Below are 11,871 nucleotides of genomic sequence, written 5' to 3' on the forward strand. Positions count from 1 at the left end.
CTCTGTCTATGCCCTTTCAGCTAGATTGCTCTGAGTACCCAAGATACTCATTTACCTTTCCACTACATTGCAGTTTAGAGCTAGCCTGGGTATCTCTACATCAGTGGTTTTCTAACTGTGATCTGTGGATTCCAATAGACTATTTCTAAATGGAAGGTCTTATAATTCATACTTTTCCAAAGAGGTCTGCACTTCCTTAGAATTTTTCTTTTTTCTCTTCCAAAGCATGGAAAAAGTCTACAAACTAAAAAAGGTTGAAAACTACTGCTGCAAACTTTACCACAGCAGAGATGTGGTACACCTCTTTGTAAAACCTTCTTATCCCAAAATTTCATGTAATTGCTAACATTGACCTCTTCCATTTCTTCTCAGTCACTTTAATCCCAGGTCAATACACAAATGTCTGCATCACGCTACAAAATGTTTGGGAAATTTCCAAACTAGCCTTTACTTTCTAACATTTTAATAGTCAATCAATTAATTTCACACAAATTCTAGTATAGTTAAGCTGAATGTTATCTAACCTGTAACTGAAATGAGGCTAGACAGTGCTGTGTTTAACACGCTGACAGACATGTTTTCTATGTCCTGTCATTCTCGTGATTACTTCTACCAAAGCAGTTGAAAATTTTAGAGGGGAAATCCTTGGGCAGACAAATAGACCATAAAAAGCCTGCTATAATACCAGTTAAGGAAACAAACTGCACTTAATCCTGTCCACGCCAAATTGTCCCACTTTTGAACATTTGGTCTGAAGGTCTTTGAGAAGAGAGAACTAATTATAAAATGAACAGTATATGCTGGAAGGGTTTATAAAGCTAAATTCCAAAAACCCATGCTGATTTTATCAAGGATACAAATATAACCAAATAACATTGAATGGCACATCAAAGAGCATACTAGCTTTATTAGAACAATTTATATGCAAAAGCTATATATTATATTATAAACACTGAATGTACATATTCTTTAGTATAACTTCAGAAGGATCAGGAAAGGGATTTGTTTATTTTTTTTAAGTTTACATAAATATATTTGATATTCAACAAGAAAATATTCTCCTGGCATCGGTCCCTCCATATATATGGAGGCAATCATCAGATGGGATGAAGTTACACAGTATCTGGCCTATATCATCTTTAAGGAGGGTGGAGATGACTAACTAGATCTGCATAACAGTAGCTGAATCCCAGAAGGTTTAGGCATCACTAAAACCAGGAGACCGAATCCCAGGAGATGCAGAACATGTGTGTTCCAAGCCAGAGGTGCAGTTACTTATTCTGCGTCAGGCCCTTCTCACATTTAACAGTGCTACTCCTTGTCCCACCAGAATGGGTTCCCAGTAGCACAACAGATGTATTACTTTTATCCATTTTCCCCTCTTAAGGAATTCTGAAGTTCCTTTCTGGTAACTTACAGTGAAAATCACAAAAGCAAAACTAATCTGAATCACAGACACAATTTTCTTCATAAAAAGGTATCAAACATTTCACCATATGGTGAGTTTGACTTCTCCATTTCTCTGTAGGACATGACTAAGTCTCCTTCTCTGCCCTGAGAATCTCAGTGAAGTATCAGTAGGCAAAAAGCTTCACAGTTAACCACAAATTACTTAAAAAAAATCCTATAGCTCTCTTATATATGTTACTTTTTTTAGAGTTACAAACATGAAAGACAATCAATTGAAGGTTTATGTTTCTAAGGAAATATCAGGCATTAGAAGCAGTGTGTAGCCAAACATAGTCCTTTCAGGATGTGAAAAATCAATACCTTTATATCCCTGCATTAGCTCATGAGATAATGCACAAAATGTTCCAAAAGTCAGTAAATTCACTGCACTTTCATTCCCTTGGGAGAATCAATTCCTTATGAATGAACTCTCTTTCCTGTTACAAAGAAAAAGGGGAAAATACTGTATTTTTCAGGTCCTGAGTCTGAAAATTAAATCAAGTAAAATTTTATGAGACAATTTCAAGATGCTGCAGAAAAATTCCCAACTACTTCAGATGGGTCTCATGTCGTAGCCCTCACTCTGCCCAAGTGCCTGAAGTCCCTGGAACTGCTATTCTAACATGTCCTGCATATGTATAAGGATATAAACATCAGGATATATGTGTATGTATATACAATATGTGTGTGTATATAGATAACAGATATACATATATATACACACATGCATATATATAACAGCTACATTCCTCTGCTGAGAATGAACTCAAGACCTTCATATCCAAAGAACAAGGTCTTCTGCTTGGGTTAAGCAAAAAATCATGCAGTGATTAGAGCAAACCACTAGGGGAAACATAGTCACATGCATTAAGCCACAACCCATTACAAGAAATGTGAAATGCGAATGATATATGTCATCCTGCAAAATCCATCTCAAGGAATCATCAAATTAAAGGACTGAGAATTCAGTTTTGAGGTTTCCATATGAAAAAAGTGTGCACACTTGTTTTCGCCTATTTGTGCAGTGTTATTGATTACCTGCCTGCATGTTGCATTCGCGAACAAACCTTTGCAGGTTTGGTCTTTCTCTTTTGAACTCAGCAGAACTAGGATGCCGTATGCTGCTGCTGCTGCTTTTTTTCTAAGTTGCTGCTTCACCATTTTGCACACATGATTGGCTCTGAGAATAAAAATAACTTCACTGATTTCATATCTGCTATTGGGAGTACTCACATACGTTAAATGCATACACTTGTACTTGAGAACTGGCACATAAATTGTACTACTGACAGCCAAATTAAAAAATAGCATTATGAACCTTCCGGTTTATACACTATTTATATACTCAGTTTTTACACCGAGAAATAGTCTAACAGACCGTTCCCATGTGTATCGGCTTGCACAAAGAGTTATTTACCTATTTTTGTCTTTAGTATGTGGGAGGAAGTGATTTTTCTCTCTTTCCACAGTTAAGTGAAACGAGCATAGTGTCCATTTCCTAGGTAGGTGTATTTTAACCTATACTTATCCCCTGGATTTCCTCGCTGAAAGCGCCCGTACCCTGAACAGACACACGCCTCTGAAGACGTGCGGGTCCGTCCACTCCCCGCTAATCCGCAGACACGCTCCGCCGCGTAACTTCAAGCAATTCGAGCGGGGGAGTCGCCCGCGCCCCCTCCCGCTTCATTTCCGCGCAGGGCCGCGGGCTTTTCCTCGTCGCTCGCCCGGCTGCACAGGGCGCCCCAGCCGCGCCGCGCAGCCTCCTGCCGAAACACGCGCAGCTGCCCCGCGGGCACGACCCCCCCCCCACCGCTCCCCGCGCCGCTGGCGCGCAGCAGCGCGGAGGCAGCCGCGAAGGGGCCGCGGCTCGGGGCGGTGCTCACGCACCTCCGCCCGCTGCGCGGCCCTGCGCGCCCTCCGCGGCCCCCTGCGCCCTGCGCTGCCGGCGCCGCGCTCCCTCTGGCGGGGAGCGGCCTCCATTCATCGGGAGAGCTCAATGAAACTCGGCCCTGGAAAATAATGCGCCTTCCGCTCAGAGTATTAGCCTGGACGAACTCATCCTTATACGTACGAAATAAGAAAATCTGAAGGCCGACGGGGTAATACAAGGCCCTTTTTTATTTTCAGATTTTATTTAGAATGGCCAACTCATTCAAAAAGTGGTAACTAGCAGGTGTAGAAAAGGAAGTGTCTGCAAATTGCCTCAAGTAGTAAAAAGAGCTTTTCTTTTTCTTTTTTTTTTTGCTCTGAGAATTGTTCATGTAAATAATGCAATGCATTACTGCTTTCCGCCTCGCGTGTATGTGAAGCAGTGCCACATGCGACACTGGTGTGTCGGTGCTCCGTGAGTGCAGACGTGGGCACCCCGTGCTGCATGCTCAACCGCACATGTGGGTGTAAGATGCCCAGGCAGCTCGACAGCGGCCCTGTCACTGATTTCAGCCAGCGCCCGTACAAAAGAGACCGGGCTGCTGCTGTGTCAGGAAACGCCCATAAGCCAAACAGTCACGTTCGTGAGCTGCCCGCAGCCCGTGTCCCACACGTGAATGTGAATTAATTAAAAGAAAAATTTTTAAAAAAGGCGAGCACAACCCCTCCGCGCACGAGAGGGGATCCCGGCCGCCGCCAAAGCCGCGGCCGCCCACAGGCGCCTGCGGGCCACGCTCCGCGTGGAGAGCACCGCGGGGCGCAGCCCCCGCCGCGGGCCTGCTCTGCCGTGGGAGCTGCCGCCCCGCGCCCCCCGCCCGGCCACGGGGCGCCCAGCGCGGCGGCGTGCCGCCTAATCGCGTTAATCCGCGGGACAATGCCCCGAGCAGTAACCCTCCCTTCTCACAGGCGTAGCCAGGGGCTGCTCACTGAAAAATCAATTTTTTTTGAGGGGGGGTGTTCAAAGTTTTATTCCCCGAGTTAAGAACCGAGGGGGGAGGGGAGCGGCCGGGCAGCGGGCCCCAGGCCCCTCGGCAGCCGGCGGCTGCGGGGCGAGCGTGCCTCCGCGGTGCCTCCTGCGGGGCGGCTCCGCTGGCGGTGCCGCGCGGCGCGGGCGCTGCGTGCCTCCGCGTAAACACAGCGGCACAAAAGCGGCCGAAGGGTCGTGTGAGCGCACACGCAGGAGGCAGAGCAGGCTGCGGCGAGGCCCCGGCAGCGGGGCTGCCCGCCGCTGCGCTGCGCTGCGCGGCCGGCGGACTGGCGCGGAGCGGCGGAGCGCGGCGGCAGCGCTGCCCTCTTGGTGCCTCCCGCGGCTCGGAGTGCTGGCAGGGCGCTGGGAGCGCCAGTGAATGTAGACCCGCAGAGCCAATGAGCTGGGACCGGATGCGATATATCCTCTGGGACAACAACTGCTCTGTTCCTCCTCAGATCCACATGACGCCATTTATTGCTGCTTTTGCAGAGAGATCACCCTACCTCCTCCGGAAAGAAAAAGAGAGAGAGGGAGCGAGCGAGCGAGCAGAAAAACGCCGAGCCCCTACAGCTCAGATCTCAAATCTTCCTCCTCCTCCTCCACCTCCTCCAAACACACAACAACAACCACCACCACAAATCCGCTGCGCTCCCAAAATACCCCCCCCCCCGACTGCAAACCACAGAGCTGCCTGCAACACACACACGCTCGCAGAGGGAGCGAGAAAGCTAGAGAGAGAGGGGAGAAGAGCTTGCAGCAAGCAGCTTCTCAGCAGAACGGCTACATTGCACAAGCTCAGTGGAAGAAAGCTTTGGGATTTTCTTTTAGATCCACTTTATTTTGTTTTCTTTGGCTTTCCCCTTCCTCTTGATCATTTGCAACAACAACAAAAAGTGACTTGGTATTGGCGATTCGGCCTTCTGTTCATTGAGAAAAAAGTGTGTGCGTGAGAGAGAGAGAGACAGAGTGATTTCTTTTTAGGAGCAAAGAAAACCCACCCCGATCCGGAGAGGTGTTTTTATTATTATAATACACACACACACACGCGTCTTTATAATCGATCTGGGGTGAGGGACCTAACTTTGCTCTGGACTTTTTACATGGTGATCATTCTTACTCTGACTTGCAAGTTGGACTAAAGCAGAGTTTGGAAAAGAATTTTTTTTTGCTTTAGGGCTGGATTTATTTGCAAACCGCAGGAAGAAGAAAATACAAGAGAGAGAGGGGTTTGGTGCAGCGCCGCGATCACGGTGAGAGCCTTTTCCTTCTTTGCAAAACAAGCTTTTTTCAGTATCCCCCCCCCCCCCCGGCTGCTCCAAGAGAACTCGTGGAAATGTTTGAGGCCGATCCCTTTTCCACTCGTACAGGTTCTCCCTCTCCCCCCCTTCCCCTCGCCTTCCTTTCCCGGAGAGGGGCTGGAGGTGGGATTTCGGAGCGGTTTCTCCCCCGGTGGTGGGCCGGAGGGAGGGTGGGCTCCGCTGGGTTTTGCGGGCTGCGCCGCCGGGGTGCCGGGCGGCGCGGGGGGCTGCGCGGGCGCGCAGGGGGGCGCGGGGGGCTGCGGCGTGCCCCGGGCTCCGCCGGCCCGGCTCGCTGCTGCCGGCGGAGCAGGCGGGGTCCCCAGGAGTGCCGCGGGGGGGTCGGGGGGTCGCGGGGCTGCGCGCCCGGGGCTGCCCGGCCGCGGCTCGGAGGAGGGCGAGCAAGCGGCGCGGAGATGGGTGGCTCACGGCGGGCCGTGGCGGCGCCGGCAGAGCCGGGCGGTTCGGAAGTGAGTTCACGTCTGGTATAAATATCTATGTGTGTGTGTGCGTGCGCGCGTGCGTTTCTGGTGCAGTGAAATTAATTCGACCCATAAGACGGGGAAGGTTCTTCCCCCGGTTCTGCACCGCAGCTTTGAAGGGGAAGGAAAGCCTTTATTTTTTGCATTTATTTTATTTTTCTTTTGGTAGGTTTACTTTGTAGCAACCCCCCCCCCAAAAAAAAAAAAAAAGAAAAAAGAAAAACCACTGCTGGTGTTTTAAGCACGCTATTTGTGTGTCAGTTTGCTCCAACCCGATGGTAAAGTCCCTTTTGCCCTAATCCATAGTCTGATCACACACTCGGCCCTTAATGGGGGTTTCAAAACAATTTGAAAGCAGAGGAGGTGGCTGGTGTGTGTGCGGTGGGGATGGGGGTGGGGGGGCGCTGCACAGGCTCCCGGCACAGACCAGAGACTCATGGACAGAGCGCTTTTCCCCCTTAGGCTCGCCCTCTCCCAGCCAGCGAGACCTGGGGTTTTTCCACAGCACGCAAGAAGCCCCTTTCGCCTTTTAAACTTCCCCATCTTGCAGGAGGTGAGAGCCGGCCCCCCTGCTCTCCGGTTGCCAATCCCGGGCAGCAGGAGCTAGCAAGAAGGGCACTTGAGCTCTGCGAGAGTGGACTTTGGCTTTTGGAAGTGGGGGAGCGTGTTATCACACACAGGCACACACAAAAAGGCAAATGCTGCTCCTTCCCCGCTCTTGGTGGATGGAAAGGGGAGAAGCAGTGCTAGAGCAGAGGAGGGAGAGTCCTGCTTTCCCGTAAGAGCTTTCCGGCAAATACGTGTTTGCAAATAAACGTGACAGAGGTTTGCATCTCGTCCTGTTAGCGGATCTTTCAAAGGGCTGGAGAAGGAAGATTGCCTAGGCTCGGGCTGGTGATCAGCTGCAAATCCCTTGTGTGTCCCTTCGGGTTGGGGGCAAGGGGGCGGGCTGGAGTGTGCACACTTTGCAGCAAATGGAGAAGGAAAAAAAAAAATCAGAGCAGCTCTTCCTGCGGCTGGCTTTGAATGGGTGCTTGTGGCAAGGCAAGAGGGGGGCGATCTGCCTTTTACCCAGCTGTCCTGGAGGTGTTGTCTCGACTGCTCTGCAGGTCGCTTTGCATTACCGGGCTGGGAAGGCTCCTTTAGCATCCCGGGGGAGAGGGGGGGGTTAAAAGGAAACGTGGGTTTGACTTTCCTGATAAGGCAGGCAGCAGCCCCCTCCCACCTCCCAGCCCAGGGGATGTCTCCCGGTTATCTGCGGGCTGTCCGCACTCGCGCGGCCGCTTGCGCCGCCGGCAGCCGCGGCGCGGGGCGGCCGCGTCCCACCTGCTGCGCCCGGGCTGCAGCCGCGGTGCGGAGCGGGCGGGAGCGAAGCGCGGCGGCTCTTCCGCAGCTCCTGCCGCGGTGGCCGAGGGGTCCTCGGGTCTCCCTAGGAACTGCAGGTGGGGGTCAGCTTTCCTTGAGCGCCGGGCTGTCACTGCTGGAGAGGCAGGGTGACTGCGGCGGGTCTGCTCGGCTGGCTTAAGTGGGCTAAAGCCCGGGTTTGGAGGAGGAGGGCAGGCAGCGTTGTTGGTTCCTCTCAAGGATGGGGGGAAAGCATTTTATTTTGTATTCTTTTTATCTTGAGAGAGTTTCAGATGAGAGAACGTCTACCCAGGCTGTTGGTTGAAACTTTTTTTATATATAGCAAAGGTTTTAATTAAAAAAAGAGCAATTCCTCGATATTGCACGACTTTTTTTTTTTTTTTTTTTTTTTTTTTTTTTTGCGGAGGGGGGAGACACACCGTGACATACGTGCAGTGTCCAAAACCGGGATTTGGCAATGTTTAAGTATGTAGTCACTTTTAACTCTTTTGTTTTTTGGTGTTTTTTTTTTTTTTAGAAAGGAAAAGCACTTGAGGGGAGGTAGCCAGGAATTAAAAGGTTAAATGTTTTCCATTGCTGTTAGAATAAAGACAGTGTCTTGAGATAGACATTGTTAAACTGTTTGGCTATATTTTATTATACTGTGGTATAGTATTATTGTTGGTAACTGATGTGTACAGAGTAACACTATGGTGCTCTTTCTAGGTATAATTGAAGACATTGTGTGGTCCTTGTAAGAAGCTTGGTTCCTGCTTGGGTTTTAATTGCAAAATATTGTTTTGGATTTTTGTATAGGTAATTGGATTTTGGATCTACTTTAAAATATGATAAAGGCAAAACAAATATTAAGTAATTTAACTAGAGGACAGTACTTGCAACTTTGCATATTTTAATTTGAAAGTTAGTTACATACAAAGCTCTTATCTCCTAGGTGTTTTACTAGATTTCCATTTAAATTCTCAAGTCTGTGTTTCTCCTTTGTAGTTAATGACCCTTTAAAGTAATATTCACAATCAAATATTCTTTTTGGATGCTGGCATTGTTTGATTATGTTATGCATGCTTCTGTCCCACAAGCCACTCAAGTAATATTTGCAATTTGAAAAGTAACCTGTGGAATTTTTTACATGTTAAAAAAATGTGGTAGCATTGCTTTTGTAGTATTGAGCCTTAAAATAACAATCAGAGTGGTGTACACAAGTATGACACACACTAAAATATTGGAGAAAGATATTTTTACTTGTGCTGTTGAAGTTTTTGGTAGCACTAACTCATTTAACATCTAACCTCAAACATTTTATTGCTATTTAGTGTTTTTCTTGGGACCATTGGTATTAAACTAAAATTTCCTATTTACATCATGTAAAGTTTAATGTGTAAAGAGACTAGCCTATGAAAATATTACCCAGTTTTAAACAAAATTGGAGAATTATGTCTGTCATCAGCAGGTCACATTACACTTGCTAAATACTTGTAGGCTTTTTTTTTTTTTTAATGTAAAAAGCATTTTAGTAGTGTCATGTGAAAGGAAGAGTCACTTTAAGTGGCTGAAATTTAATCATGTCAAAGGCCATGGTCTAGCCAGAGGATGGCTAGGGGAGGCTTAGGTAGCAGGTATAATGCCTAGATTTTCTAGAATCATAAGTCAAAACGTACGGACCTAGAGAAGAATCTCTTTAAGCTTCTCATAAAAGTAAGACATGCCTTAGCCAAAACAGGCCAAGTGAAGCATATTCAGCTGACTGGCTCCTGTGCACCGCCCCAGATGTGACTGCTTTTTAATGGTTGATGCATTACTTCAATGTGTGCAATGCTCGGGGATCTCTTAGGCTTGCAAGACTGCCGGAGAACATGCCATGTATTGCAATAGTGAATCTTCTCTTTGTTGCTGCAGGATTTCAGATGTGTGCTAAGCCTGTTGGAGTGAGCACGCTTCAGGGCACTGATGGAGACGAGAGCTCAGAATGGCAGCGGGTCACAGTCCTTGCTACAGGCTCGGCGTGACACTGGGAGGCCGCACGGGGAGCCCGACCTGAGGGATGTCCTGACGCAGCAGGTTCACGTGTTGTCTTTGGACCAGATCAGGGCCATCCGAAATACAAATGAGTACACTGAGGGACCAACGGTGGCTCCGCGACCAGGGGTCAAATCTGCTCCTCGTCTTGCAACCCAACACAAAACTGAAAGGCCTCATGGCTTGCCTGAACATCGTCATTTTAGCCGGATTCAGCATACGCAGATACACGCTTCTCCTCGGGCGCCTCTGTCCCGCTCAATCAGCACAGTCAGTACAGGTTCACGGAGCAGTACAAGGACAAGTACGAGCAGTAATTCCTCCGAACAAAGACTTTTAGGATCATCTGCGGGGCCAGTTGCCGACGGGATAATCCGAATGCAGCCCAAGTCTGAGCTCAAGTCAAGTGAGCTGAAGCCACTGAGCAAAGAAGACCTGGGAGCGCATACCTACAGGTGCGAGGACTGTGGAAAATGTAAGTGTAAGGAATGCACTTATCCGAGGACCCTCCCGTCATGTTGGATCTGTGACAAGCAGTGTCTTTGCTCAGCCCAGAACGTGGTCGATTATGGGACTTGCGTGTGCTGCGTGAAGGGCCTCTTCTATCACTGCTCTAATGATGATGAGGACAACTGTGCGGACAACCCCTGTTCTTGCAGTCAGTCACACTGCTGCACAAGGTGGTCTGCCATGGGTGTGGTGTCCCTCTTTCTGCCTTGCTTGTGGTGTTACCTACCAGCCAAGGGTTGCCTTAAGTTGTGCCAGGGCTGTTACGACCGGGTAAATAGACCTGGTTGCCGCTGTAAACACTCAAACACGGTTTGCTGCAAAGTTCCCAGTGTCCCCCCCAGGAACTTTGAAAAGCCAACATAGCGTCACTAATCGGGAATATTAAAGTAATGAGGATTATCTTAACGTACATATGCAACCAACTAAGCAGCTATGGTCTTGGCACTGTAGTAGAAGGGTTGGGGATATACTTTGCTGTTTGCAGTGAAATGCTTCTCTGTGTGTGTGCCATCTTAACTGATATGCTTGTTAGAATCCAGCTAATGGGATACAGAAAAAAAATGGGATGCAGTACATTGTGACCCACATATTGCATAAGCTAAAGCAACACAGACACTCCTAGGCAACTCTGTTGTTTGTGAACAGTACTTGCAAAATTTGTAAGTTAGCAAATGACTCCTTTTTTCATTGTTTTCTGCCAGAGATAATGTGCTATATTTTTGTATATACAATAATATTTTCAACTGTGAAAAATAAGTGGTGTCATAAGGCACGGCACAGTCACAAAATATTATACTAATATGTTGTACATTCGGAAGAATGTGAATCAATCAGTATGTTTTTAGATTGTATTTTGTCTTACGAAACCTTCTATTACAAGACTCTGATTTCCCTTTGGACTTCATGTATATTGTACAGTTACAGTAAAATTCAGCCTTTATTTTCTAATTTTTTCAACATATTGTTTAGTGTAAAGAATATTTATTTGAAGTTTTATTATTTTATAAAAAGAAATATTTATTTTAAGAGGCATCTTACAAATGTCACCCCTTTTTATGAGGACGTCATAGTTGCTGCAAATAAGGGGTGAACGATGCATATGTTCACTATAAAATAGAAAATATATTAACGTTTGAAATTAAACTGGGCTACTTGTCATTTTTTCCCTCCTTTATTGCTCTGAGTTGGAAAAATCAGTACTTTTAGTTGCAAACATCAAAGTGATATAGTCATATTGAGGCTAATATGATCAGGTGGATAACAAAAATAAAACTGTAAAGTGTTTTCATTTTTTACTGCTTCACCTGATAATGCAGGACTTTTGCTTCCTTTAGACAAATGTTATGTATGCCCTTCCTACAACAGAAAAGGAAAATGAATATAAGAAAATGCATTAATCCATTCCAGACTAGGACTAATAGGCATTGAAAGCTTGACCTATTCTATAAGCGATGAGCTTTTGTGCTTTAAATGGGAAATAAGTAAGCATTCACAAAAAATGTTAGGCTTGCACAGCTCTAGTGCTTGGAGGAAAAATAAAAAGGAAAATTAACGTGGCTAGTGCAAAAAGCTTGCAGGATTATTTATAAGTAGAGGAACATGCCACAGGGAATGATAGATCTCAATGCAGTCCAGCCTTATGTCAAACATTTGCTTCACTTGTAAGAAGAAAGTTGCTTGATTTGTCATTTGTGGCAGTTACCTTCCACTGAGGTCAAAATCCTTTTGCTGCCAAGTTTCCCACCGGAAGTCTAGAGAATGATTTACCTTTCTTTATTAACAAACTATCATTTCCTGTTCTGAGCATGTCTCTCCAAGCTTAGAGGTCTTAATGCTGAATTTTATTTAAATATATCTT

General features: G+C 46.8%; 1 protein-coding gene across 5 annotated transcripts; it reads left to right on the top strand.

The window, feature by feature from the left end:
* Positions 1 to 4,744: 4,744 nt before the first annotated feature.
* On the top strand, positions 4,745 to 11,156 carry SPRY2 (sprouty RTK signaling antagonist 2). 5 transcript variants are annotated; one of them, XM_026120899.2, is made up of 2 exons: positions 4,745 to 5,598; positions 9,384 to 11,156. In XM_026120899.2, the coding sequence occupies exon 2, from the start codon at positions 9,435 to 9,437 to the stop codon at positions 10,374 to 10,376; it is 942 nt and encodes a 313-aa protein (XP_025976684.1). In that variant the 5' UTR covers positions 4,745 to 5,598; positions 9,384 to 9,434; the 3' UTR covers positions 10,377 to 11,156. The 5 variants fall into 5 exon arrangements, with proteins under 5 accessions (XP_025976684.1, XP_064360793.1, XP_025976686.1 ...); XM_064504723.1 differs by lacking the exon at positions 4,745 to 5,598 and adding an exon at positions 7,187 to 7,234; XM_026120901.2 differs by lacking the exon at positions 4,745 to 5,598 and adding an exon at positions 7,369 to 7,567.
* The last annotated feature ends 715 nt before the right edge of the window (positions 11,157 to 11,871 follow it).

This window comes from Dromaius novaehollandiae, chromosome 1 (assembly GCF_036370855.1).
Source record: "Dromaius novaehollandiae isolate bDroNov1 chromosome 1, bDroNov1.hap1, whole genome shotgun sequence".
Lineage (NCBI taxonomy): Eukaryota > Metazoa > Chordata > Aves > Casuariiformes > Dromaiidae > Dromaius > Dromaius novaehollandiae.